Source organism: Bombina bombina, chromosome 2 (genome assembly GCF_027579735.1).
Source record: "Bombina bombina isolate aBomBom1 chromosome 2, aBomBom1.pri, whole genome shotgun sequence".
NCBI classification, from domain to species: domain Eukaryota; kingdom Metazoa; phylum Chordata; class Amphibia; order Anura; family Bombinatoridae; genus Bombina; species Bombina bombina.
The window spans coordinates 1,301,871,503-1,301,899,034 of NC_069500.1; the positions used below are offsets into that span (position 1 = coordinate 1,301,871,503).

The 27,532-nt window shown below is 39.3% G+C and overlaps 1 protein-coding gene across 2 annotated transcripts in view; it reads left to right on the forward strand.

The window, feature by feature from the left end:
• SLC2A9 (solute carrier family 2 member 9) overlaps positions 1-27,532 on the forward strand; it is a 1,122,280-nt gene that overhangs the window by 162,910 nt on the left and 931,838 nt on the right. For both annotated transcript variants that reach the window (XM_053704140.1, XM_053704141.1), the window contains exons 2-3: positions 6,960-7,031; positions 8,342-8,440. In XM_053704140.1, the coding sequence (XP_053560115.1) occupies positions 6,960-7,031; positions 8,342-8,440 (171 nt within the window). The remainder of the gene's footprint in view (positions 1-6,959; positions 7,032-8,341; positions 8,441-27,532) is intronic.

The following is a 27,532-nucleotide window of genomic DNA, read 5'->3' on the forward strand; positions in this document are numbered from 1 at the left end:
TCATCTCTTCTTGCCTCCGGCTGAGGCCTGTACACCTTATGCCTTGGTGACGGTGACCTGGACTTTCGCCTCCTCCCGATCCTTTCTCCAGCTCTCTCCAGCCTGCCCCAAGTGGGAGAATGCCTCTCCTGACGATGTCTCACTCTCTCCCTAGGCGACCGGGATTTTCCACGACGTTGTTCATCACCCGACCTCCGTGGGCTGTGGTATTCACAGGTATCCTTACCCTGAGGCCGTAACTGTGGAGAGGAGACAGTGAACAGCCTATCATGCAGTCCCTCCCTATCACTCCTAACACTCCCAACTCCCGACCTAACACCTACATCCCTGTCCCTATTCCCACTCTGCCCACCAAACCCTGGCGATAATGCCCTAATTAACTGTTCTAATGGGGCCAGGTCCCCTACCTGCCATTGACCCACCGGTCCAGCTGAAGTTCCTTCCCCAGGATCCTCCATCTCCAGGTCGCTGTACGTATAATCAAAGCACAGCGCATCCCCTTCCAGGTCCTGTACTGTCGGCTCCACAGACATGCCTGACCCACCGCCCGCCTGGGCCCTTTCTTCCTGCCCTACTCCTGCAGAAGATAAACATAAAACATTAATCCCCCCCATGACTGCTCTCCCTTACCCCTGCCTGCTAGACTTCCCTCCCTCATTTTGCCCTTCCCTTTTCCCTTCATAGAAACCCCTTTTCCCCCTTGCCTCTTCCCTTTACCAATAAACTGCCCATCACCTCCTCCTCCTATTCCCCCACCTTCTGCATTCAAAACCTTCCCTGCCTTACCACCTCTAAACATCTGCTTCACACCTTTAACCCCCCCCCTAGGCTCAACAAAAGCCATCCAGCTCCCCTTTTGCCAACCTAACTCCCTTACAGCTACACCTAAACCTACATCCACCAAATTCCCTGCAGTCCCCTCACTAACACCCCTCAACCCTGAAAATTCCCCTTCACTTGTCTCCTCAGTTAGCTCCCGCCTTTTTTGAGAGGCCACAGGAGTTAGTTCCCCAGCCATTACCAGCTCCCGCCTTTCTTGCAAGGCCAAAGGAGCACCCTCCTCCGCCGTAATCAGCTCCCTCAATGTGTTTGAATTTAAACACTGACTCACCAAATGCCCGCCATGATCAAGGTCCAGCCCTCTGTCTTTCTTGCCTGCCGTGGGCCCGGTCCTGCTAGCCGCCTCCTCAGTAATGTCAATCACCGCCATCCTCTGCTCCGGAATCCGTCTGCCGCCTCTCCGCTCACCTGACCTGCCTCTGGAAAGACCCCCCCCCCCCGACGAGGGGCTCTGTCTCCACCGCTCCCGACTTCAGGTGATAGCCGGACCGGAGGTCTGGAACGCCTCCTTGGCCTGGCGTAACTGCTCCTGTCCGCTGTGGCTCCCGGGATATTGGCAGCTGCCAAATAATCCCTCAGCCATTCAGTCCCATGTACCGCCGCCATCCTGCTTACTTCCTGAAGCAATCCGTCCATCCTCTAAGGCCTCTCCAACTGCAACTCGCTTCTTATGGGGATTCCCAAACTTTATTTTCCGCTTACAAGGTTCCACAGCTTTGGAACCTTGTAAGCGGAAAATAAAGTTTGGGAATCCCCATAAGAAGCAACTTTTGTATCCAGACCAGGCTATGGTTTAAGGACGTAACGGAGAATGAACTGACTATCCAGGAGTCACTTGATAAGTATCTATCGAGTCTAACATTTTAAATGGAATACATCCCTTGGGAAACCAAGTAACAGAGTGAACTCTGTTTGCAACAGTTCCACTATATGTTGCAATAAAGTACAAGTAACTCTCTAATATATCTTTTTTTGCCTGCTTGATACATTCTATACTAATGGTTCACATTTGCTGTGATTACACTAGTAGTAATTTATAGACATAGATCCCACATATGGTTTACTATGGTAGCTGTAACCTTTTATTATATTGGTGCTATCCTCTGGTAAGGGTGTTGTCTATCAATACGAAAGTGTAAAAATAAGCTTTACATGTCATAAACAACATAGATCCTCAGGTATTTACCTCATGATAACATATTTCCAATTAGTTTGGGTTATCCTCTGAGAGAGGTGTTGCCAATACTTGTTGCTGCTTTTTAGTTATTTGGCATGGATCCCCTTCTATATCCATGGTAGCAGATTCCTGTGTAATTACAGGGCTACCCACTGGTTTGGGGTGTTGCAAAATAACTTTGTTATAACTACTTTTAAGATTATTATTATTGCATCGTTAGCAACCATTGTGAGCTGGCCAGCTTTTTCTATGTGTTTTTTATATTTTGAAACACTTGATTTTTATTTGCACTTGTAATAAAATTCATTTATTAACTATTTATGTGTGGTTGGATTTAGGGGGCCCGGCCGCTGATCAGGTTGCGCTGGGGTGGGGAGCACCAACCTTTACATATATAATAATTTTGAGACTTTATATATATATATATCTCTTATTAAAGAGTTAATTTTTTGGAGTGCTGAAATCCCTGTCTTTCTTAGGAGAGGACACTACTGTGTCCTCTTCGTGTTTCTCTCTATTGATATAGTAAATTTATGTGTGCATCAGGGTCTGCACCCACATGTATTTTGTATAAATCACATTATTCTACTCCCCAATAATCTATGTCTAAATATGTATGTGTGTGTACAGTATGTGTGTGTGTATATATAATACATCTGTGTGTGCAGATGTATTTATGTTTTTTACTGTATATTGCTGTATAGATATATACATATGTATTTTACATGAACAGTATCAGATATTTATAGAAATATATATTTAATAATAAAAAGTACATTATTTACTATGACCTAGATTAGGAGTTTTGCGTACCGGTTTTAATGCTGAAACAAGTTCAGAGGAAAAAAACGAACGCAGCAATTACGAGTCTTGTCGGTATAGCTATTCCGCAAGCATTTTAGCCTGTAACGCAACGTCAATCCGCACTCAAAAAAATGAAGTTTTTGCAGGGGATTTCCATAGAGCTGCCATTACAAGTTGTGCGGTGAGGCTAAAATGCTTGCGTTCCAGCCTATGCCAACACGATCGGTTCAGCAAACTGAGACCAGTAGTTATGAGTTTTGCGCAACAAAACTGTTACACAAAACTCATATCTAAAATGTTACAAAGTACACTAACACCCATAAACTACCTATTAACACCTAAACCGAGGCCCTCCCGCATCACAAACACTATAATAAAGTTATTAACCCCTAATCTAACGCTCCCAACATCGCCACCACTGATAAAATGTATTAACCCCTATTCTGCCGCTCCATGACATTGCCGCCGCTATAATAAAGTAATTAACCCCTATTCCCCCGCACCCCATCGCCCACACTATAATAAAGATATTAACACCTATTCTGCCGCTCCCCGACATCACTGCCACTCAATAAAGTTATTAACCCCTAAACCTCTAACCCCTAAACCGACAGCACCCACATCGCAAAAAACTAAAATAAACTATTTACCCCTAAACCTAACAACCCCCTAACTTTATATTAAAATTACAATATCCCTATCTTAAAATAAATAAAAACTTACCTGTGAAATTAAAAAAACCTAAGTTTAAACTATATATTAAACTAACATTATTATTAAAACTCTTATTATGCTGCTACACAAACAATGTGTCAACTCTAGGGGGAGCAATAAACAAGCTAGGGAGAGAGTGTAGTGATATATAACACCTATCTATAAAACATATTTATAGATGTATCATACTAGATATGAATGACACTAATATACCTATATTATGTCTAATTACAAAAGAGAACAATGAACCAAAGTCCAATTTTATCTTAGCTGTTCAAGATGTTAGTCCATAGATGGATCCAAAGGTAGGTAAGTCCTTTAATGGTGGTAATCCTGGTGTATCATTCAGGTTGATAGAATATCATAAGTTGAATCACACCCACAGGGAGTCCGCTCCTTTCCAGGAAATTCGATCTGGATACAAGCTTTTTCTTTGAACAACAATCACAAAACAAAGGCACCTCCTAGTGTGATATAGTAGAGATAAAATAGACTATGTAGATGACAAATGAATACTCACAAATGGAGCAGCACCCAATTGTGCTAAGTAAGGCAGACTGGGAACTTCCAGTGTCCCAGTTTACTGGCTCAGTGTAAGTACCAGTCTCCCAGGTGTCCTCAATGGGTAAAATAAGCTTAGACTCTCAAGTGAAACATAAAATTTCCACAATTTAATGTAAAACATAAAAACAGAAGTCAAATTTTATGACTCTGGTATTTAAAAACATAGATAGCAACGTGTTTCTCAGACCTCTATCTGTTTCATCAGGCTTCCTGAGAGTTTTTAATTTCACAGATAAGTTTTTATTTATTTTAAGATAGGGATATCGTAATTTTAATGTAAAGTTAGGGGGTGATAGGTTTAGGGGTTAATAGTTTAATTTAGTTTTTTTGTGATGTGAGGGGCTGTCAGTTTAGGGGTTAATAGGTTTCCTTAGTGGTGGTGATGTGGGAGGCCAGAGATTTAGGGGAAAATACCTTTATTTAGTGGCAGCGATGTTGGGGAGCAACGGAATAGGGGTTAATATCTTTATTATAGTGTGGGTGATGTTGGGGTGCAGGGGAATAGGGGTTAATAACTTTATTATTGTGGCAGCGATGTCAGGGAGCAGAGGAATGTGGTTAATAACTTTATTTAGGTGGCGGCGATGTCGGGAGCGGCAGATTAGGGGTTATTAAGTTTATGTAGGTGTCTGCGATGTTGGGGCAGCAGATTAGGGGTGTTTAGACGTGGGGTTTATGTTAGGGTGTTAGGTTTAAACGTAACTTTTTTTCCCCATAGACATCAATAGCTTTGTGTTACGGCGATCACCATTCCGTGCTTCAGGTGTTAGTTTTTTTCTAACACGCTCTCCCCATTGATGTCTATGGTGAAAGCGTAAACGAGCACGTATTCTCAGCCCTTGGATTTTGTGCGGTATGGAGCTCATCGCAACCATATCGCACGCACAAGGTGGCTTTTTAAAAAACTTGTAATGGCAGCGCTATGGAAACTGAAATAATGCAACTTTTGTTGCGTTCGTTTTGCACCCTCTATAGCGCAAAACTTGTAATGTAGGTGCATGTGAAGAACATAGGAATATAAAATATGTGCTTTGCGCATTGGGTTTAGCGATTTAGATTTTAACACGGTCGGGTTAGCACACATGAAAGCTTAGTAATCTTAAGGTTATTGAAATATTACATGAAAATATTTGAAAAATTAAGTAAAAAAGATTAAAGATACTGTAATATATATATATATATTCTATGAATTATTGAGAATATTTTTACAGTATGTTTATTTTTTATGTAATATTTTGCTACATTGAAGTCTACTTGAGAAAAAGTTAACGTGATTGCAATATTTTTTTGTGTGTCGGGTTTACACTTACAGAGAAAAAAAACACAGAGGCGCCAGTACAAAGGATTATTCAGTGTAATACAAAAAGGTACTTACAAGGGTGAGGCACCCAACGGTGCAGATGGAGCAGACTGGAACAATGACAGTGGTCCAGCTCACTGTGTGCCAACAATTCAAGCACCCGATTGATGGTCAGCAGGCGAGGCTTTCGTTCATTTCCATAGAGCCCCCTTATGTGCTAGTAGACGCAGGCTGGAAGTATAAAGGTGTCAGCTCACCTCCTCCCATCCAGGGACAGCTCAAACTCACTCACAGTGATGAACCAAACAGTAGGCCCAACACATATGTGCACCTGGCATTTAGGGCTTGTAAACACTGTTTGTAGTTTAAAAACGGATTTATTAAAACCATAATAAATTCAAACAATACAGTTTTAAAAGCTGGTGGGTATGAAAAGTCTGTACCCTCAGAGATACAACGCGTTTCTCAGCAGTTACATTGTTTGCTCAGGCATCAGGGTTGCCTGAGGAAAGAGCGTAACTGCTGAGAACTGCTGTCGTCATTTATCATTGCACAAGTATTTCTGGTACGATGCTTGTGCAATGCCACCCCCCTTCACATTCTCGGCCAATCAAACACTAGCAGGAGGTGTCAATCGAGGGTGACGATCGGGATGATTTCAGTTCGCCACTTCAGAGGTTGCGGATGAGTTAAGGAGCAGCGGAAAAAGTAGCATACGCTGCTTAATAGACATGTGCATGGTGAAAAAATTCGGTTCGGATCGATTCGGAATTTTTCGAAGTTCGGTTCGGATCGATTCGAATTCGGAAAATTCTGAATCGATTCGTTTCGGAATCGTTTCGGATTCATTCGGATTCGAAGAAATTCGGTTCGATTCGGTTCGTAAATTCGGCATTTTGGTAAGTGTTAGGTGGGATTAGACTAGTATTATACTGCATATTAGGTGTTAACCTAACATACTGTACAATACTAGTGTTATCCCAATGGCCATCCGAATTTACGAATCGATTCGATTCAATTCGGTTCGATTCGGAAAATTCGGCAGAATTTTAATTCGGAAATTCGGTTCGATCCGAATCGCCGAATTTTCCGAATTTTCCGAATTTCTGAATCGAAACGAAACGAATCGCACATGTCTACTGCTTAATAAATTTACCACTTTAACTTTAGAAAACAGCAACTATTTTACTTTGGAACACCACGATTTTTAACTATGTCCACTTATTTGCACCTTTTTCTTTGTTTTTCTATTGTTTGTTGTCTTTTATCTAAGAGTACACTTATATTTTTATTTAATGGATATTATTTATTGTTCTGACTTACTGTTTACAGCATTATATTTATAATATATTGTTATTACTGGAAAAAATGAATACAAACAGATATATAAAATAAATAGATACATATGTTTACTTGGTACATTTCTTTTCATTTGTTTTACTGACTTGCTAATAACAATTTAGGTCTGGGTCCAAAAAGAAATATGCTTGTTTGTTTATTCCAGACAATATGGATAAAATAAACAGATTATTAAATGTGTGTGCTTTTTTTTTTTTATAGGAAGAAGAAAATATTAAGCAACCACCGTTTGACAATGAATCCATTAAAATTAAAGATGTTAAAGCTAATAAGGTAAATAGGAATATGTGTTAATTATAACACAGCTACAGCGTACAGGTGTAATATATTAACATATAAGGAATATAATACCTGTATATCATAATACATATATATAATACATGCATATATAATGTACAGGTTACTACCCTCATAATAAATACAGATATCCAAATAGAACAGACCATTTCTGATGCCAGGTGTGATTATTAGAACTTTAATGACTGTAAGGTGAAATATATCTAAAAACCCTGCTATATTGACTCGCATATAAAAATACCTAGTGAAAGCAGATTTCTTCTTGCAAGTGTATTTCAGAGACCTGGTCAAACTGACTCTAGTCTCTATAAATGTGGTCCCTATTTTACATAGCAACTAGTGTAAACAACACATCATTACCATGACTTTACCCCCTGCAAAAAAATGTAAACCCCTTCCCTCCCAACTGCAATTAATCGTGTCATTGGGGCCTATTTATTAAAGGTCTTGCAGACCTGATCCGACAGTGCGGATCAGGTCCGCAAGACCTCGCTGAATGCGGAGAGCAATACGTTCTCCACATTTAACATTGCACCAGCAACTCACAAGAGCTGCTGGTGCAATGCCGCCCCCTGCTGACTCGCGGCCAAACATATATATATATATATACACACACACACACACACACACACATACAGTACATATATACATATTTCGACATATGTATGTATATATCTCTGTGTTAAAGCCCTTTGAGACCTCATATCTTTTAGCCTTTATAACTTTTTTATGCATTTTTTTTTAAATATTTTTTATTAGACAGTGTTATTATGAGTGTAACTGTACAGTACAATGTATTTTTAATGTTTTTTATACAACTTTTTAGTCAAGTGTAACAGTTAACCAGAGCTGAAGTGGCGCTAATCCTATGTGCGTTAAATTCTATTGCACTCAAGCAAACACATTTACTTTCAACTCCTAATACGTTTGCTACTTTCGACATGCGCAAAAAGCCACAATATACCTCTTATCGCTTGTGCACAACTGTTAGTGTGCCACTCGTAATCTAGCCCTAATTAAGCCAAATAATGCAAATATGAAATTCTTTAGTTCATTTACTTTCTCAATTTAATAGATAGGTGGAAAATAAACAAACAACTTAATTTTCTTTTAGCTGGTTAATTTTTTAGTTAATTAATTTTAGACAAAATTTGTTCAAATTTGTTCATTCATTTTACAAATTTTAGCAAGTCTAGTGCCATACATTATATGTTCACCCATAGTAACAAATAACATTTATATATTAAATTCATATTTATTAACCCTTTTAAAATATTTTTATATAGGAATGGTCATGGCAGCTATTTGCTGCTGCGGTGGTGGGTGCCCTTGGGTCATCTTTTCTCTATGGTTACAATCTATCAGTTGTGAATGCACCTTCAGCAGTAAGTATACAGCTAAGTATTTCTTATAGGAACATTATAGCAGTTTATTAACCAAATACGGTTCATTAGTGCATCTCGGAGTTAAACATTTTGCAATGTATATTAATTAAAAATTATATACAATTTTAGAGATTTGTTTATATTAAATATATATTAATTCCACTGCCCCAAAAAACAATGATATCGAACTCAAATGAAAACTGTGTCACACGATGACCTGTATTTCGGAGCGTGCACACATCAAACCAATTTTCTACTGGCATTGCTTGACTATTAACTTTTAAATGGTAAAGGAATATTGGCAAATTTTGAAATTCTAACAAAATCCCCTAGGGGCGCTAATAACTATACACAATATAAATTATATGGATAAAATGTGAATCACACATATAAAATTATCACAAATATTCAATTATCTGCAATATATGAACAGTTCAGCAATATCCATAGGATATGGTATAATATAAATGGATCCAATTCCTGGTGAAAGGTAATTTGATATGTGTAGATATCTCAAACAGCAGCTGCTCCTCTGGGTCTCAGAAAGATCTATGTGTGTCCAAAGACAAAAACAAAGGAGGGTGCTTCAAGTGTATATCAGTTAATCTTTCACAATGTGATATAAAGAAAGCATAGGGTACATACACAGGGTTGCAGCACCCTAATGTGCTGATGGAGGCCCTCTATCATCTAAATTAAATCTAAAGAGACATTGTAGTGCAAAAAATTGTTAGAGTATAACATTTTAGCACTACTTTCCCTACAACGCTATGTGTTTAACCCTCCCAAAAGGGGTTAGACACATACTTAATGTATCACTCGATTGGCAGAGCCATGCGACTGCCACAGCTGACTGGCTCACTGTCCATAGTTGGTGACCAGCAGTCCTAAGTGGCTCCAAAGCAATATTTTTGGGTGGAAAAACACATAGGCCCCTATTTAAGAAAGTCTGGTGGACCTGATCCGACAGTGCGGATCAGGTCCGCCCGACCTCGCTGAATACGGCGAGCAATACGCTCGCTGTATTCAGCATTGCGCCAGCAGCTCACAAGAGCTGCTGGTGCAATGCCGCCCCCTGCAGACTCGCGGCCAATGGGCCGCCAGCAGGGGAGTGTCAATCAACCCGATCGTACTCGATCGGGTTGATTTCCGGCGATGTCTATCCGCCTGCTCAGAGCAGGCGGACAGGTTATGGAGCAGCGGTCTTTGTGACCGCTGCTTCATAACTGCTGTTTCTGGCGAGCCTGCAGGCTCGCCAGAAACATGGGGCATCAAGCTCCATTCGGAGCTTGATAGATAGGCCCCATTGGGTCCTATTTATTAAATCAAGGCAGACAATTTTATCAGCTAGGGAACCTGTCCTCCTATGAACAAGTTGAGTGGGTTCATTGCCCGCATTTAACATTGCACAAGGATGTCCAGGGTGTTTTAATTCTGCCAGAGGTTACAAGTGGCAGAGAGGTTAAGAACCAGAGGTCAGATGACTGTGGTAAGCAGGCTTGCATGAGCGATTGTATCTAAAGCAGCTCTTGCTGCTTATTAAATGTAACCTATAGACTTGCAAGGTCAATAATGCTAAAATTACGTGCTCTCTGGAATTACTACAATATACCTTTAAAGGTTTTGTGCATGCTCAGTTTAATAAAAAGATACAAATATTGTTCAAATTACCATTTAATGTAGGTAACTAGTACACAGATAATCAAAATGTCCCATCAGATTATGGCAAAATCACAAGATAAAAGATAAAAGTTAGTTAGGCAAAATGTTAACTGAGTACTGATGAAGCTGATTGGCTGTTTTGTTTGTTTGTGTTTCAACAAGCAGCTGAAAGTAAAAACAATAGCTGAATGGTAACTAATATGAGAGTAGTTACTTTGGTGAATTGATGTTAATTTTCAATAAAGAAAAACCTGTAAAAAAAAATTGTACTTTATAAAACTTTTATATCAGGGTTAAAAAATAAATTATGCTTTTGCTATAATATCATTTTCTATTTGAAATGGTTTTCAAAATAAAAATAATTGGCTAATGAAGCAAAAGAAATAAATAAATAAGCTAATAGGGCAAGATTACAAGTGGAGCAGTATTTCACGTTCCCTCTCACACGATAACTCAAAATTAAGCTTTTTGCACTCATCGGGTAGTGCTTGTATTACAAGTTGAAATAAAAAATGTATCGCTCACAAGCTAACCCGATGCACGCAAAAAGCTGAACTTTGAATATCACGCACGCGTTAATGTAATACATATTTTTATATATTATGGTAAAATATATATCTATACCTATATACCTGTATATATATATATATATATATATATATACACACATATAGTTATATATATATTTATAAATACATAGAACATATTCTGGTATGTGCAGAACATTGGAATGTAAAATATATACAGTAAATACATAGTTAAAACCTTTATTAAAAATGAATATTGCGTAAATATGCTTTTACACTTTTTCATCTAATTTACTACAAATGACTCCAATGAACCTATATATATGATATATATGTCTATATATGTGTACATATGTATTTATGTGTTTATATATAACTGTAAATACTTATATACACATATCTACACATATAAAAACACATATATATATATATGTATATATATATATATATATATATATATATATATATACTGTATATATATATATATATATATAGTGTTATTATGAGTGTAACTGTACTGTCACAAAAGAACAGAACTGTTGAGTGGATGTCTTATTGCCTGAGTGGAACAGTGGGACCTCCGGATATCCCAAGGCTCTATTGGTGGAATACCGGCAGTGCCGCCTGTGATGAGCTGACCACGTGATCGGATCAGGCCAGTCTAATCAAATTTTGGTAGAAGCAGTAGAAGCGGATGTCGGTTGCGGTAGAGAATAGTCCCTATAGGTTCCCCAAGGAAAGGTTGAGAGTGATCCTGTGACGGTAAAGGTAACCGGAAGTGGTGCAGCGGCGTGCCTGCTGCAGATGGGATATTGTGAATTGATATTTGTTACCCCTTTCCTCCCCTTTCTTTGAGGTAAGAGCCGGGGCACAGCTGTGCATATTCTGTCTTGGAGTGTGAATATTTCGGGAGCTATTTGATTGTTGTAACTGTACTATTACAGGTATTTTTAATGTGTTTTGTGCAACTTTTTATCTGAGCTTAACAGTGAACCAGAGCTCTGAGGTTGCGTTAACCAGCCGCTCGTTAAATTCAATTGCGCTTAAGCTATCATGTTTACTTTGAACTTGTAATGCTCTCGCTACTTCCCAATATCGCTCGCACACAACTGTAAGCGCACCACTCGTAACCTGGCACTAAATAAATAAATACCCTGAGTTGTCATGTTTTCACTTGTGAATTCAGTTATTTAAATACAGGTGAGTGACAGACCTGTTTTTTTTGTTTCTTTTTTAAAGATATTCACATGTCAAAAAAAATATTTATTTTTACATCCTTTACAATTAAATTTTTCTATTTAAAAATTTGTACAATGTAAAATTGAGCTGAAAAGCAGATCTATTTTTCATTTTTGATGTTATTGTTTTTTATAACAGGTTGTCAGTGCAATTGTTACCTAAGGTAATGGTTTTTCTTAGTTAATCAATAAAATGCACACTGTGTAAGTAGTTTGATTGATTTATATTTTATTCCTCTATGCAAACTGCCTTATAGCATAACATGTAATTTATTCTGGTTCAGTTTATAAAACAAAAGGCAAAGTGAAATAATAAAATAACGACAAAATAAATTGTCACTCAATTTTACAATTATTGTACAGTGCGACTGATCTTAATATGTAGAAGTTATTCTGTTATCTTTAGACGTGTGCATTCAGCAGCTGCTCGCGGTCTTCATCTCTTTTCAGAGCCTGATTCCTTTTTGTGAAAGTGCAGCACACTAAGGGCTAGATTTATCAAAAGCTTTTGCCAGCCTTTGAGCCCCTACGGCTGCAGGTTCTTACAAAAGAACCTGCACACCATATTTAACAAGCAGCGGTCATCTTTCGCCACCTCTAAGGTCTAAATCTATCCCTAAGATCTGGATCTGCACAAAGAGCCACGAGTGGCCTTCTTCTGCATTTGACATCTAATAAAGAATCCGGATACACATGTCTAGTTATCTTAATCCTTCTGCTATTAGAGCAAGTTAATTCATTGTAATCGTTTGGAGTATTACAGTTCTTCAAGCCAGCATCTAGTTTTATATTTGGAAAAATATGTGTGTCTGATTGTATCACTTGTTATAAGAGTAAGTACTAACCACCAAATGCAGTAGTAACTCACAATTAAAGGGATATTGTGCGGTAAAAGAGTTATACCAGCAATAGAGTATTACATGTATGGGGAACATTGTTCTTTAGGTTTATTTATGTATGTGAAATATCTGTTTTAATACAGCATTAAAACCACAACCCATTGTTGTAAATAACATGTCAATTCAAATGGACCAAGCCTGCATGAAGAGCAAACCTTCTTATTTTTCCTATTTCTCTATACACAAAGTCTCTTTATCTTATCTCTCTATATACATACAGCTCAGTACTTAGATATTATTTTGTACAGTTCTACTGCTTTGAAGAAATAGCTGACAATGAATTTTAGTTAAAAGGACACAGATGTCAAAATTATACTTTCATGATTCAGATAGAGGGACCAGTATTAAGAGACTTTATTATTATTATCAGGTATTTGTAGAGCACCAACAGATTCTGCAGCGCTATAAACATAGGCGGTATACAAGGTAACATTTATAGGGGGTCAAATGGGTAGAGGTTGCACTGTTGTAATCGGCTCTTATGCGGGTGATCTACAAACAGCTGGGCTAATTGGCTTACATGGGTTCAAGGGGATAGCAGTGGAGTTAGGAAAGTTTAGTGTAGGTTGTATGCATCCCAGAATAGAACAGTCTTTAGGGAGCGCTTGAAGCTTTCAAAACTAGGAGAGAGTCTTGTGGAGCGAGGCAGAGAGACTTTCGATTTTACTTCCACTATTAAATAGTGCACAGTCTTTTTATTTGCACATTTTGTGGGGCACCAGCTCCTACTGAGCATGTGCAAATGTTCATAGTGTCGGGGATTGGCTGATGTCTGTCACATGATACAGGGGGCTGGTAAATGGAAATACATTTTGAAATTTGTCAGGAAAAAAAAAATTCTGCTCATTTGGCAAGAGTCCATGAGCTAGTGATGTATAGGATATACAATCCTACCAGGAGGGGCAAAGTTTCCCAAACCTCAAAATGCCTATAAATACACATTTCACCACACCCACAATTCAGTTTTACAAACTTTGCCTCCTATGGAGGTGGTGAAGTAAGTTTGTGCTAAGATTTCTACGTTGATATGCGCTTCTCAGCTTTTTTTGAAGCCCGATTCCTCTCAGAGAACAGTGAATGTCAGAGGGATGTGAAGGGAGTATCATCTATTGAATGCAATGATTTTCCTAACAGGGGTCTATTTCATAGGTTCTCTGTTATCGGTCGTAGAGATTCATCTCCTACCTCCCTTTTCAGATCGACGATATACTCTCATATACCATTACCTCTACTGATAACTGTTTCAGTACTGGTTTGGCTATCTGCTATATGTGGATGGGTGTCTTTTTAGTAAGTATGTTTTTTATTACTTAAGACACCCCAGCTATGGTCTGGCACTTTATGCATTTATATAAAGTTCTAAATATATGTATTGTACTTATATTTGCCATGAGTCAGGTTCATGTATTTCCTTGTGCAGACTGTTAGTTTCATATTTGGGAAATTAAATATATTAAGAAATATTTTTTTCTTACCTGGGGTTTAGTCTTTTTTCAAATTGACTACTTTTTACTTACAAATTGCGGGCAGCATGAGGCCTGCGGTTGCACCAAATGCTAGACTTTATTGTGTCATTCTTGGCGCGAGAATTTTTTTGGCACGAAAAGTACGTTTGTTGGTGCAAGTTTGTCACTTCCGGCATCGTAGTTGACGCGGAAGCCTTACACACGGTTGCGTCGTTAGTGACGCAAGTGTGTCATTTCCGGATATTGTTGGCGTAAAAAATTTTTGTTTTACGTTGTGCGTCATACTTGGCGCCAAATTTTTCATTATTTTTATACCCCATTGCTGTTTGCCTCTTGACTTTTTCTATGTCAGAGGGCTATGCTGTTTGCATTTTTTCCCATTCCTGAAACTGTCATATAAGGAAATTGATAATTTTGCTTTATATTTTGTTTTTTTCTTTTACATTTTGCAAGATGTCTCAATCTGATCCTGCCTCATTAGTATCTGTTGGAACTTTGCTGCCTGACATCGGTTCTACCAAAGCTAAGTGCATTTGTTGTGAGATTGTGGAAATTATATCTCCGAATGTCATTTATAATAGTTGTCATGATAAACTTTTACATGCAGAGAATGTATTCATCAGTAATAGTACATTGCCAGTTGCAGTTCCTTCAACTTCTAATGTACATGATATACCTATGAATTTTAAAGAATTTGTTACTGATTCTATTCAGAACGCTTTGTCTGCATTTCTGCCTTCTAATAAACATAAAAGGTCTTTTAAAACTTCTCATAAAGTTGATGAAATTTCAAATGACCGACAACATAATGATTTAGCCTCCTCTGATGAGGATCTATCTGATTCAGAAGATCCCTCCTCAGATATTGACACTGACAAATCTACTTATTTGTTTAAAATAGAGTATATTCATTCTTTGTTAAAATAAGTGTTACTTTGAATATCGAGGAAGCTAGTCCTCTTGACATTAAGACTAGTAAGCATTTAAATGCTGTTTTTAAACCTCCTGTGGTTACTCAAGAGGTTTTTCCTATTCCTGATGCTATTTCTGATATGATTTATAAGGAATGGAATAAGCCATGTACTCATTTTATTCCTTCTTCAAGGTTTAAAAAAATTGTATCCTTTACCAGCAATTTCTATAGAGTTTTGGGAAAAGATCCCCAAAGTTGATGGGGCTATTTCTACTATTGCTTAACGTACCACTATTCCTATGGAAGATAGTATTTCTTTTAAACATCCTTTAGATAGGAAACTTGAATCCTATCTAAGGAAAGCCTATTTATATTCAGGTCATCTTCTCAGGCCTGCAATTTCTTTGGCTGATGTTGCGGCTGCATCAACTTTTTGGTTGGAGAATTTAGCGCAACAAGAATTGGATTCTGACATATCTAGCATTGTTCATTTACTGCAACATGCTAATCATTTTATTTGTGATGCCATTTTTTGATATCAAAATTGATGTTAGATCCATGTCTTTAGCTATTTTAGCTTGAAGAGCTTTGTGGCTTAAATCTTGGAATGCTGATATGACGTCTAAGTCTAGATTATTATATCTTTATTTCCAAGGTAATAATTTATTTGGTTCTCAGTTGGATTCTATTATTTCAACTGTTACTGGAGGAAAGGGTTTTTTTCTGCCTCAGGATAAAAAACCTAAGGGTAAATCTAAGGCTTCTAACTGTTTTCGTAACTTTTGTCAAAATAAGGAACAAAAATCTAATCCTTTCCTAAAGAATCTGTTTCCAATTGGAAACCTTCCTCAAATTGGAATAAATCCAAGCCTTTCAAAAAACCAAAGTCAGCTCCTAAATCCGCATGAAGGTGCAGCCCTAATTCCAGCTCAGCGGTTAGGGGCAGATTAAAGTTTTTCAAGGATTTTTGGATAAATTCTGTACAAAATCAATGGATTCAGAGCATTGTCTCTCAAAGGTTTTTGAATAGGATTCAAAGTAAGACCTCCTGTGAGAAGATTTTTTCTCTCACGTATTCCAGCAAATCCAGTAAAAGCTCAGGCTTTCCTGAAGTGTGTTTCAGACCTGGAGTCTTCAGGGGTAATCATGCCGGTTCCTTTTCAGGTTTTATTCAAATCTATTCATTGTCCCAAAGAAGGAAAATTCATTCAGACCAGTTCTGGATCTGAAAATTTTGAATCATTATCTAAGAGTACCAACTTTCAAGATGGTGACTTTAAGGGCTATTCTGCCTTTTGTTCAGCAAGGACATTATATGTCTACAATAGACTTGCAGGATGCATACCTTCATATTCCGATTCATCCAGCGCATTATCAATTCCTGAGATTCTCTTTTCTAGACAAGCATTGCCAACTTGTTGCTCTTTCATTTGGCCTAGCAACAGCTCCAAGAATCTTTTCAAAGGTTCTAGGTGCCCTACTCACTGTAATCAGAGAGCAGGGTATTGCGGTGTTTCCTTATTTGGATGATATCTTGGTACTAGCTCAGTCTTTACGTTCTGCAGAATCTCACACGAATCAACTAGTGTTGTTTCTTCAAAGATATGGTTGGAGGATCAATTTACCAAAAAGTTTCTTGATTCCTCAGACAAGGGTCACCTTTTTAGGTTTCCAGATAGATTCAGTGTCCATGACTCTGTCTCTAACAGACAAGAGACGTTTGAAATTGGTTGCAGCCTTTCGGCACCTTCAGTCTCAGTCTTTCCCTTCAGTGGCTATGTACATGGAAGTTTTAGGCCTCATTACTGCAGCATCAGACGTGATTCCTTTTGCTCGTTTTCACATGAGACCCCTCCAGCTTTGTATGCTGAATAAATGGTGCAGGGATTATTCAAAGATATCACAGTTAATATCCTTAAATCCCAATGTTCGACACTCTCTGATGTGGTGGTTAAATCACCAGCGTTTAGTTCAAGGGGCTTCCTTTGTTCGGCCAACCTGGACTGTGATCACTACAGACGCAAGTCTTTCAGGTTGGGGAGCTGTTTGGGGATCTCTGACAGCACAAGGGGTTTGGAAATCTCAAGAGGCGAGATTTGCAAAGCAGCAACTTGGTCCTCTTTGCATACATTTACTAAATTCTACCATTTTGATGTATTGCTTCTTCAGAAGCAGTTTTTGGTTGAAAAGTTCTTCAGGCAGCTGTTTCAGTTTGATTCTTCTGCTGATGTTTTAAGTTTTTAATTTCATTATGAAAATAACTTATATTTTGGGTTGTGAATTATTTTTTCAGCGAGAAATGGCTGTTGTTTATTTTTATCCCTCCCTCTCTAGTGACTCTTGAGTGGAGTTCCACATCTTGGGTATTGATATCCCATACGTCACTAGCTCAAGGACTCTTGCCAATTACATGAAAGAAAACATAATTTATGTAAGAATTTACCTGATAAATTAATTTCTTTCATATTGGCAAGAGTCCATGAGGCCCACCCTTTTTATGGTAGTTATGATTTTTTGTATAAAGCACAATTTTTTCCAAATTCCTTTGTTGATGCTTTTTCATCCTTTTTTTATCACCCCACTTCTTGGCTATTCGTTAAAACTGAATTGTGGGTGTGGTGAGGGGTGTATTTATAGGCATTTTGAGGTTTGGGAAACTTTGCCCCTCCTGGTATGATTATATATCCCATACGTCACTAGCTCATGGACTCTTACCAATATGAAAGAAATGAATAAATTCTTTCATAAATTATGTTTTTTTTTATTGTGCACTGGTTGATGAAGTTTACTGAATTTAATGGTCCTTTAACATAATCCAAGTGACCCCCAAGTCACTTTAACATAATCCAAGTGAAAAAAATTTTGGGGGGGGATTTGTCTGAAAATATTTTTTGTCTGTGCATGTCTAGTACTACTATTAATATGATTTAACACATGTATTGTTAGTAATGGATGTAATCAGATTCATGTACCAAATTAAGCCACCAATCAGTGTTTGTCAGTCAGGTTTGTTCCCGTGTTTAGTTATAAATGCTGCCTTATATAACAATCTGCAAAATGCAAATAGTTCTGAGTTACAAAGGCCTAGATTTGGAGTTCGGCGGTAAAAGGGCTGTTAACGCTCCGCGGGCTTTTTTCTGGCCGCACCATAAAATTAATTCTGGTATCGAGAGTTCAAACAAATGCTGCGTTAGGCTCCAAAAAAGGAGCGTAGAGCATTTTTACCGCAAATACAACTCTCGATACCAGAGTTGCTTACGGACGCGGCCGGCCTCAAAAACGTGCTCGTGCACGATTCCCCCATAGGAAACAATGGGGCTGTTTGAGCTGAAAAAAAAACTAACACCTGCAAAAAAGCAGCGTTCAGCTCCTAACGCAGCCCCATTGTTTCCTATGGGGAAACACTTCCTACGTCTGCACCTAACACTCTAACATGTACCCCGAGTCTAAACACCCCTAACCTTACACTTATTAACCCCTAATCTGCCGCCCCCGCTATCGCTGACCCCTGCATATTTTTTTAAACCCCTAATCTGCCGCTCCGTAAACCGCCGCCACCTACGTTATCCCTATGTACCCCTAATCTGCTACCCCTAACACCGCCGACCCCTATATTATATTTATTAACCCCTAACCTGCCCCCCACAACGTCGCCGACACCTGCCTACACTTATTAACCCCTAATCTGCCGAGCGGACCTGAGCGCTACTATAATAAAGTTATTAACCCCTAATCCGCCTCACTAACCCTATCATAAATAGTATTAACCCCTAATCTGCCCTCCCTAACATCGCCGACACCTAACTTCAATTATTAACCCCTAATCTTCCGATCGGAGCTCACCGCTATTCTAATAAATGTATTAACCCCTAAAGCTAAGTCTAACCCTAACACTAACATTAAATGAATTATCTCTTATTAAATAAATTATTCCTATTTAAAGATAAATACTTACCTGTAAAATAAATCCTAATATAGCTACAATATAAATTATAATTATATTATAGCTATTTTAGGATTAATATTTATTTTACAGGCAACTTTGTAATTATTTTAACCAGGTACAATAGCTATTAAATAGTTAAGAACTATTTAATAGTTACCTAGTTAAAATAATAACAAATTTACCTGTAAAATAAATCCTAACCTAAGTTATAATTAAACCTAACACTACCCTATCAATAAAATAATTAAATAAACTACCTACAATTACCTACAATTAACCTAACACTACACTATCAATAAATTAATTAAACACAATTCCTACAAATAAATACAATTAAATAAACTAGCTAAAGTACAAAAAATAAAAAAGAACTAAGTTACAGAAAATAAAAAAATATTTACAAACATAAGAAAAATATTACAACAATTTTAAACTAATTACACCTACTCTAAGCCCCCTAATAAAATAACAAAGCCCCCCAAAATAAAAAATTCCCTACCCTATTCTAAATTAAAAAAGTTACAAGCTCTTTTACCTTACCAGCCCTGAACAGGGCCCTTTGCAGGGCATGCCCCAAGAATTTCAGCTCTTTTGCCTGTAAAAAAAAACATACAATACCCCCCCCCCAACATTACAACCCACCACCCACATACCCCTAATCTAACCCAAACCCCCCTTAAATAAACCTAACACTAAGCCCCTGAAGATCTTCCTACCTTGTCTTCACCATCCAGGTATCACCGATCCGTCCTGGCTCCAAGATCTTCATCCAACCCAAGCGGGGGTTGGCGATCCATAATCCGGTCCAGAAGAGGCTCCAAAGTCTTCCTCCTATCCGGCAAGAAGAGGACATCCGGACCGGCAAACATCTTCTCCAAGCGGCATCTTCGATCTTCTTCCATCCGGAGCGAAGCGGCAGGATCCTGAAGACATCCAGCGCGGAACATCCATCCGGACCGACGACTGAACGACGAATGACTGTTCCTTTAAGGGACGTCATCCAAGATGGCGTCCCTCGAATTCCGATTGGCTGATAGGATTCTATCAGCCAATCGGAATTAAGGTAGGAATTTTCTGATTGGCTGATGGAATCAGCCAATCAGAATCTAGTTCAATCCGATTGGCCGATCCAATCAGCCAATCAGATTGAGCTCGCATTCTATTGGCTGATCGGAACAGCCAATAGAATGCGAGCTCAATCTGATTGGCTGATTGGATCAGCCAATCGGATTGAACTTGATTCTGATTGGCTGATTCCATCAGCCAATCAGAAAATTCCTACCTTAATTCCGATTGGCTGATAGAATCCTATCAGCCAATCGGAATTCGAGGGACGCCATCTTGGATGACGTCCCTTAAAGGAACAGTCATTCGTCGTTCAGTCGTCGGTCCGGATGGATGTTCCGCGCTGGATGTCTTCAGGATCCTGCCGCTTCGCTCCGGATGGGAGAAGATCGAAGATGCCGCTTGGAGAAGATGTTTGCCGGTCCGGATGTCCTCTTCTTGCCGGATAGGAGGAAGACTTTGGAGCCTCTTCTGGACCTCTTCAGCCACCGGATGATGGATCGCCAACCCCCGCTTGGGTTGGATGAAGATCTTGGAGCCAGGACGGATCGGTGATACCTGGATGGTGAAGACAAGGTAGGAAGATCTTCAGGGGCTTAGTGTTAGGTTTATTTAAGGGGGGTTTGGGTTAGATTAGGGGTATGTGGGTGGTGGGTTGTAATGTTGGGGGGGGGGTGTTGTATGTTTTTTTTTACAGGCAAAAGAGCTGAAATTCTTGGGGCATGCCCCGCAAAGGGCCCTGTTCAGGGCTGGTAAGGTAAAAGAGCTTGTAACTTTTTTAATTTAGAATAGGGTAGGGAATTTTTTATTTTGGGGGGCTTTGTTATTTTATTAGGGGGCTTAGAGTAGGTGTAATTAGTTTAAAATTGTTGTAATATTTTTCTTATGTTTGTAAAACATAATTTATGCTTACCTGATAAATTTATTTCTCTTGTAGTGTATCCAGTCCACGGATCATCCATTACTTATGGGATATTAACTCCTCCCCAACAGGAAGTGCAAGAGGATTCACCCAGCAGAGCTGCTATATAGCTCCTCCCCTAACTGCCATTACCAGTCATTCGACCGAAAACATGCAGAGAAAGGAAAACCATAGGGTACAGTGGTGACTGTAGTTTAATGGAAAAATTACCTGCCTTAAAGTGACAGGGCGGGCCGTGGACTGGATACACTACAAGAGAAATAAATTTATCAGGTAAGCATAAATTATGTTTTCTCTTGTTAAGTGTATCCAGTCCACGGATCATCCATTACTTATGGGATACCAATACCAAAGCTAAAGTACACGGATGACGGGAGGGACAGGCAGGCTCTTTATACAGAAGGAACCACTGCCTGAAGAACCTTTCTCCCAAAAACAGCCTCCGAAGAAGCAAAAGTGTCAAATTTGTAAAATTTGGAAAAAGTATGAAGAGAAGACCAAGTTGCAGCCTTGCAAATCTGTTCAACAGAAGCCTCATTCTTAAAGGCCCAAGTGGAAGCCACAGCTCTAGTAGAATGTGCTGTAATTCTTTCAGGAGGCTGCTGTCCAGCAGTCTCATAGGCTAACCGTATTATGCTACAAAGCCAAAAGGAGAGAGAGGTAGCCGAAGCTTTTTGACCTCTCCTCTGACCAGAATAAACGACAAACAGGGAAGACGTTTGTCGAAAATCCTTAGTTGCCTGTAGATAAAATTTCAGGGCACGGACTACATCTAGATTGTGTAGCAGACGTTCCTTTTTCGAAGAAGGATTAGGACACAAAGATGGAACCACAATCTCTTGATTGATATTCCTGTTAGTGACCACCTTAGGTAGGAACCCAGGTTTAGTACGCAGAACTACCTTGTCTGAATGAAAAATCAGATAAGGAGAATCACAATGTAAGGCAGATAACTCAGAGACTCTTCGAGCCGAGGAAATCGCCATTAAAAACAGAACTTTCCAAGATAACAACTTGATATCAATGGAATGAAGGGGTTCAAACGGAACCCCCTGTAAAACATTAAGAACTAAGTTCAAACTCCATGGTGGAGCAACAGTTTTAAACACAGGCTTGATCCTAGCTAAAGCCTGACAAAAAGCTTGAACGTCCGGAACTTCTGACAGACGTTTGTGTAAAAGAATGGACAGAGCTGAAATCTGTCCCTTTAAGGAACTAGCGGATAAACACTTTTCTAAACCTTCTTGTAGAAAAGACAATATCCTCGGAATCCTAACCTTACTCCATGAGTAACTCTTGGATTCGCACCAATATAAGTATTTGCGCCATATTTTATGGTAAATCTTTCTGGTAACAGGCTTCCTAGCCTGTATTAAGGTATCAATAACTGACTCAGAAAAACCACGTTTTGATAAAATCAAGCGTTCAATTTCCAAGCAGTCAGCTTCAGAGAAATTAGATTTTGATGTTTGAAGGGACCCTGGATCAGAAGGTCCTGTTTCAGAGGTAGCGACCAAGGTGGACAGGATGACATGTCCACTAGATCTGCATACCAAGTCCTGCGTGGCCATGCAGGCGCTATTAGAATCACTGATGCTCTCTCCTGTTTGATTCTGGCAATCAATCGAGGAAGCATCGGGAAGGGTGGAAACACATAAGCCATCCCGAAGGTCCAAGGTGCTGTCAAAGCATCTATCAGAACCGCTCCCGGATCCCTGGATCTGGACCCGTAACGAGGAAGCTTGGCGTTCTGTCGAGACGCCATGAGATCTATCTCTGGTTTGCCCCAACGTCGAAGTATTTGGGCAAAGACCTCCGGATGAAGTTCCCACTCCCCCGGATGAAAAGTCTGACGACTTAAGAAATCCGCCTCCCAGTTCTCCACTCCCGGGATGTGGATTGCTGACAGGTGGCAAGAGTGAGACTCTGCCCAGCGAATTATCTTTGATACTTCCATCATTGCTAGGGAGCTTCTTGTCCCTCCCTGATGGTTGATGTAAGCTACAGTCGTGATGTTGTCCGACTGAAACCTGATGAACCCCCGAGTTGTTAACTGGGGCCAAGCCAGAAGGGCATTGAGAACTGCTCTCAATTCCAGAATGTTTATTGGTAGGAGACTCTCCTCCTGATTCCATTGTCCCTGAGCCTTCAGAGAATTCCAGACAGCGCCCCAACCTAGTAGGCTGGCGTCTGTTGTTACAATTGTCCAGTCCGGCCTGCTGAATGGCATCCCCCTGGACAGATGTGGCCGAGAAAGCCACCATAGAAGAGAATTTCTGGTCTCTTGATCCAGATTCAGAGTAGGGGACAAGTCTGAGTAATCCCCATTCCACTGACTTAGCATGCACAATTGCAGCGGTCTGAGATGTAGACGTGCAAAGGGTACTATGTCCATTGCTGCTACCATTAAGCCGATCACCTCCATGCATTGAGCTACTGACGGGTGTTGAATGGAATGAAGGACACGGCATGCATTTTGAAGCTTTGCTAACCTGTCTTCTGTCAGGTAAATCTTCATTTCTACAGAATCTATAAGAGTCCCCAAGAAGGGAACTCTTGTGAGTGGAAAGAGAGAACTCTTCTTTTCGTTCACCTTCCATCCATGCGACCTTAGAAATGCCAGTACTAACTCTGTATGAGACTTGGCAGTTTGAAAGCTTGAAGCTTGTATCAGAATGTCGTCTAGGTACGGAGCTACCGCAATTCCTCGCGGTCTTAGTACCGCCAGAAGAGCACCCAGAACCTTTGTGAAGATTCTCGGAGCCGTAGCCAATCCGAATGGAAGAGCTACAAACTGGTAATGCCTGTCTAGAAAGGCAAACCTTAGATACCGGTAATGATCTTTGTGAATCGGTATGTGAAGGTAAGCATCCTTTAAATCCACTGTGGTCATGTACTGACCCTTTTGGATCATGGGTAAAATTGTCCGAATAGTTTCCATTTTGAACGATGGAACTCTTAGGAATTTGTTTAGGATCTTAAAATCCAAGATTGGCCTGAAAGTTCCCTCTTTTTTGGGAACCACAAACAGATTTGAGTAAAACCCTTGTCCTTGTTCCGACCGCGGAACCGGATGGATCACTCCCATTAATAAAAGATCTTGTACGCAGCGTAGAAACGCCTTTTTCTTTATTTGGTTTGTTGACAACCTTGACAGATGAAATCTCCCTCTTGGGGGAGAGAATTTGAAGTCTAGAAGGTATCCCTGAGATATGATCTCTAACGCCCAGGGATCCTGGACATCTCTTGCCCAAGCCTGGGCGAAGAGAGAAAGTCTGCCCCCCACTAGATCCGTTCCCAGATCGGGGGCCCTCGATTCATGCTGTCTTAGGGGCAGCAGCAGGTTTCCTGGCCTGCTTGCCCTTGTTCCAGGACTGGTTAGGTCTCCAGCCTTGTCTGTAGCGAGCAACAGCTCCTTCCTGTTTTGGTGCAGAGGAAGTTGATGCTGCTCCTGCTTTGAAATTACGAAAAGAACGAAAATTAGACTGTCTAGCCTTAGGTTTGGCTCTGTCTTGAGGCAGGGCATGGCCTTTACCTCCTGTAATGTCAGCGATAATTTCTTTCAACCCGGGCCCGAATAAGGTCTGCCCTTTGAAAGGTATATTAAGCAATTTAGATTTAGAAGTAACGTCAGCTGACCAGGATTTTAGCCACAGTGCTCTGCGTGCCTGAATGGCGAATCCGGAATTCTTAGCCGTAAGTTTAGTTAAATGTACTACGGCATCTGAAATAAATGAGTTAGCTAACTTAAGGGCTTTAAGCTTGTGTGTAATCTCATCTAATGGAGCTGATTCAAGTGTCTCTTCCAGAGACTCAAACCAAAATGCTGCTGCAGCCGTGACAGGCGCAATGCATGCAAGAGGTTGCAATATAAAACCTTGTTGAACAAACATTTTCTTAAGGTAACCCTCTAACTTTTTATCCATTGGATCTGAAAAGGCACAGCTATCCTCCACCGGGATAGTGGTACGCTTAGCTAAAGTAGAAACTGCTCCCTCCACCTTAGGGACCGTTTGCCATAAGTCCCGTGTGGTGGCGTCTATTGGAAACATCTTTCTAAATATCGGAGGGGGTGAGAACGGCACACCGGGTCTATCCCACTCCTTAGTAACAATTTCAGTAAGTCTCTTAGGTATAGGAAAAACGTCAGTACTCGCCGGTACCGCAAAATATTTATCCAACCTACACATTTTCTCTGGTATTGGAACTGTGTTACAATCATTCAGAGCCGCTAACACCTCCCCTAGTAATACACGGAGGTTTTCCAGCTTAAATTTAAAATTTGAAATATCTGAATCCAGTTTGTTTGGATCAGAACCGTCACCCGCAGAATGAAGCTCTCCGTCCTCATGTTCTGCAAATTGTGACGCAGTGTCTGACATGGCCCTAATATTATCAGCGCACTCTGTTCTCACACCAGAGTGATCACGCTTACCTCTTAGTTCTGGTAATTTAGCCAAAACTTCAGTCATAACAGTAGCCATATCCTGTAATGTGATTTGTAATGGCCGCCCAGATGTACTCGGCGCTACAATATCACGCACCTCCCGAGCGGGAGATGCAGGTACTGACACGTGAGGCGAGTTAGTCGGCATAACTCTCCCCTCGTTGTTTGGTGAAATATGTTCAATTTGTACAGATTGACTTTTATTTAAAGTAGCATCAATACAGTTAGTACATAAATTTCTATTGGGCTCCACTTTGGCTTTAGCACATATAGCACAGATATCTTTCTCTGAATCAGACATGTTTAACACACTAGCAAATAAACTAGCAACTTGGAAATACTTTTCAAGTAATTTACTATAATATGAAAACGTACTGTGCCTATAAGAAGCACAGAAAAAAGTTATGACAGTTGAAAATTAATAAACTGAAAAGTTATAGCATTAAATCTTTGTAAAAAACACAATTTTAGCAAAGGATTGCTCCCATTAGCAAAGGATAACTAACCCTGATAGCAGAAAAAAAAAAAAAAAAATACAGAAATAAACGTTTTTTTATCACAGTCAACTACAATCTCACAGCTCTGCTGTGAGTAATTACCTCCCTCAAAACAAGTTTTGAAGACCCCTGAGTTCTGTAGAGATGAACCGGATCATGCAGGGAAGACAATAAACTTCTGACTGAATTTTTTGATGCGTAGCAAAAGCACCAAAAAAGGCCCCTCCCCCTCACACATAACAGTGAGAGAGATCAGTAAACTGTCATAAATTAAATAAAACGACTGCCAAGTGGAAAAAAATAGTGCCCAAAACATTTTTTCACCCAGTACCTCAGAAAATTAAACGATTTTACATGCCAGCAAAAAACGTTTAACATTAATAAATTGAGTGTTATTAAAAAGCCTGTTGCTAGTCCCTGCAAATTAGGCTAAAGTTTTATGCATACAGTATAATTCCAGTGAAGTGCCATTCCCCAGAATACTGAAGTGTAAAATATACATACATGACAGCCTGATACCAGTTGCTGCTACTGCATTTAAGGCTGAGTTTACATTATATCGGTATGGCAGAATTTTCTCATCAATTCCATTGTCAGAAAATAATAAGCTGCTACATACCTCTTTGCAGATTAATCTGCCCGCTGTCCCCTGATCTGAAGTTTACCTCTCCTCAGATGGCCGAGAAACAGCAATATGATCTTAACTACTCCGGCTAAAATCATAGAAAAACTCAGGTAGATTCTTCTTCAAATTCTACCAGAGAAGGAATAACACACTCCGGTGCTATTATAAAATAACAAACTTTTGATTGAAGGTATGAAACTAAGTATAATCTCCACAGTCCTCTCACACATCCTATCTATTCGTTGGGTGCAAGAGAATGACTGGTAATGGCAGTTAGGGGAGGAGCTATATAGCAGCTCTGCTGGGTGAATCCTCTTGCACTTCCTGTTGGGGAGGAGTTAATATCCCATAAGTAATGGATGATCCGTGGACTGGATACACTTAACAAGAGAAATATTTTTTTATTTTCTGTAACTTAGTTCTTTTTTATTTTTTGTACTTTAGCTAGTTTATTTAATTGTATTTATTTGTAGGAATTGTGTTTAATTAATTTATTGATAGTGTAGTGTTAGGTTAATTGTAGGTAATTGTAGGTAGTTTATTTAATTATTTTATTGATAGGGTAGTGTTAGGTTTAATTATAACTTAGGTTAGGATTTATTTTACAGGTAAATTTGTTATTATTTTAACTAGGTAACTATTAAATAGTTCTTAACTATTTAATAGCTATTGTACCTGGTTAAAATAATTACAAAGTTGCCTGTAAAATAAATATTAATCCTAAAATAGCTATAATATAATTATAATTTATATTGTAGCTATATTAGGATTTATTTTACAGGTAAGTATTTAGCTTTAAATAGGAATAATTTATTTAATAAGAGTTAATTTATTTTGTTAGATAAAAATTATATTTAACTTAGGGGGGTGTTAGTGTTAGGGTTA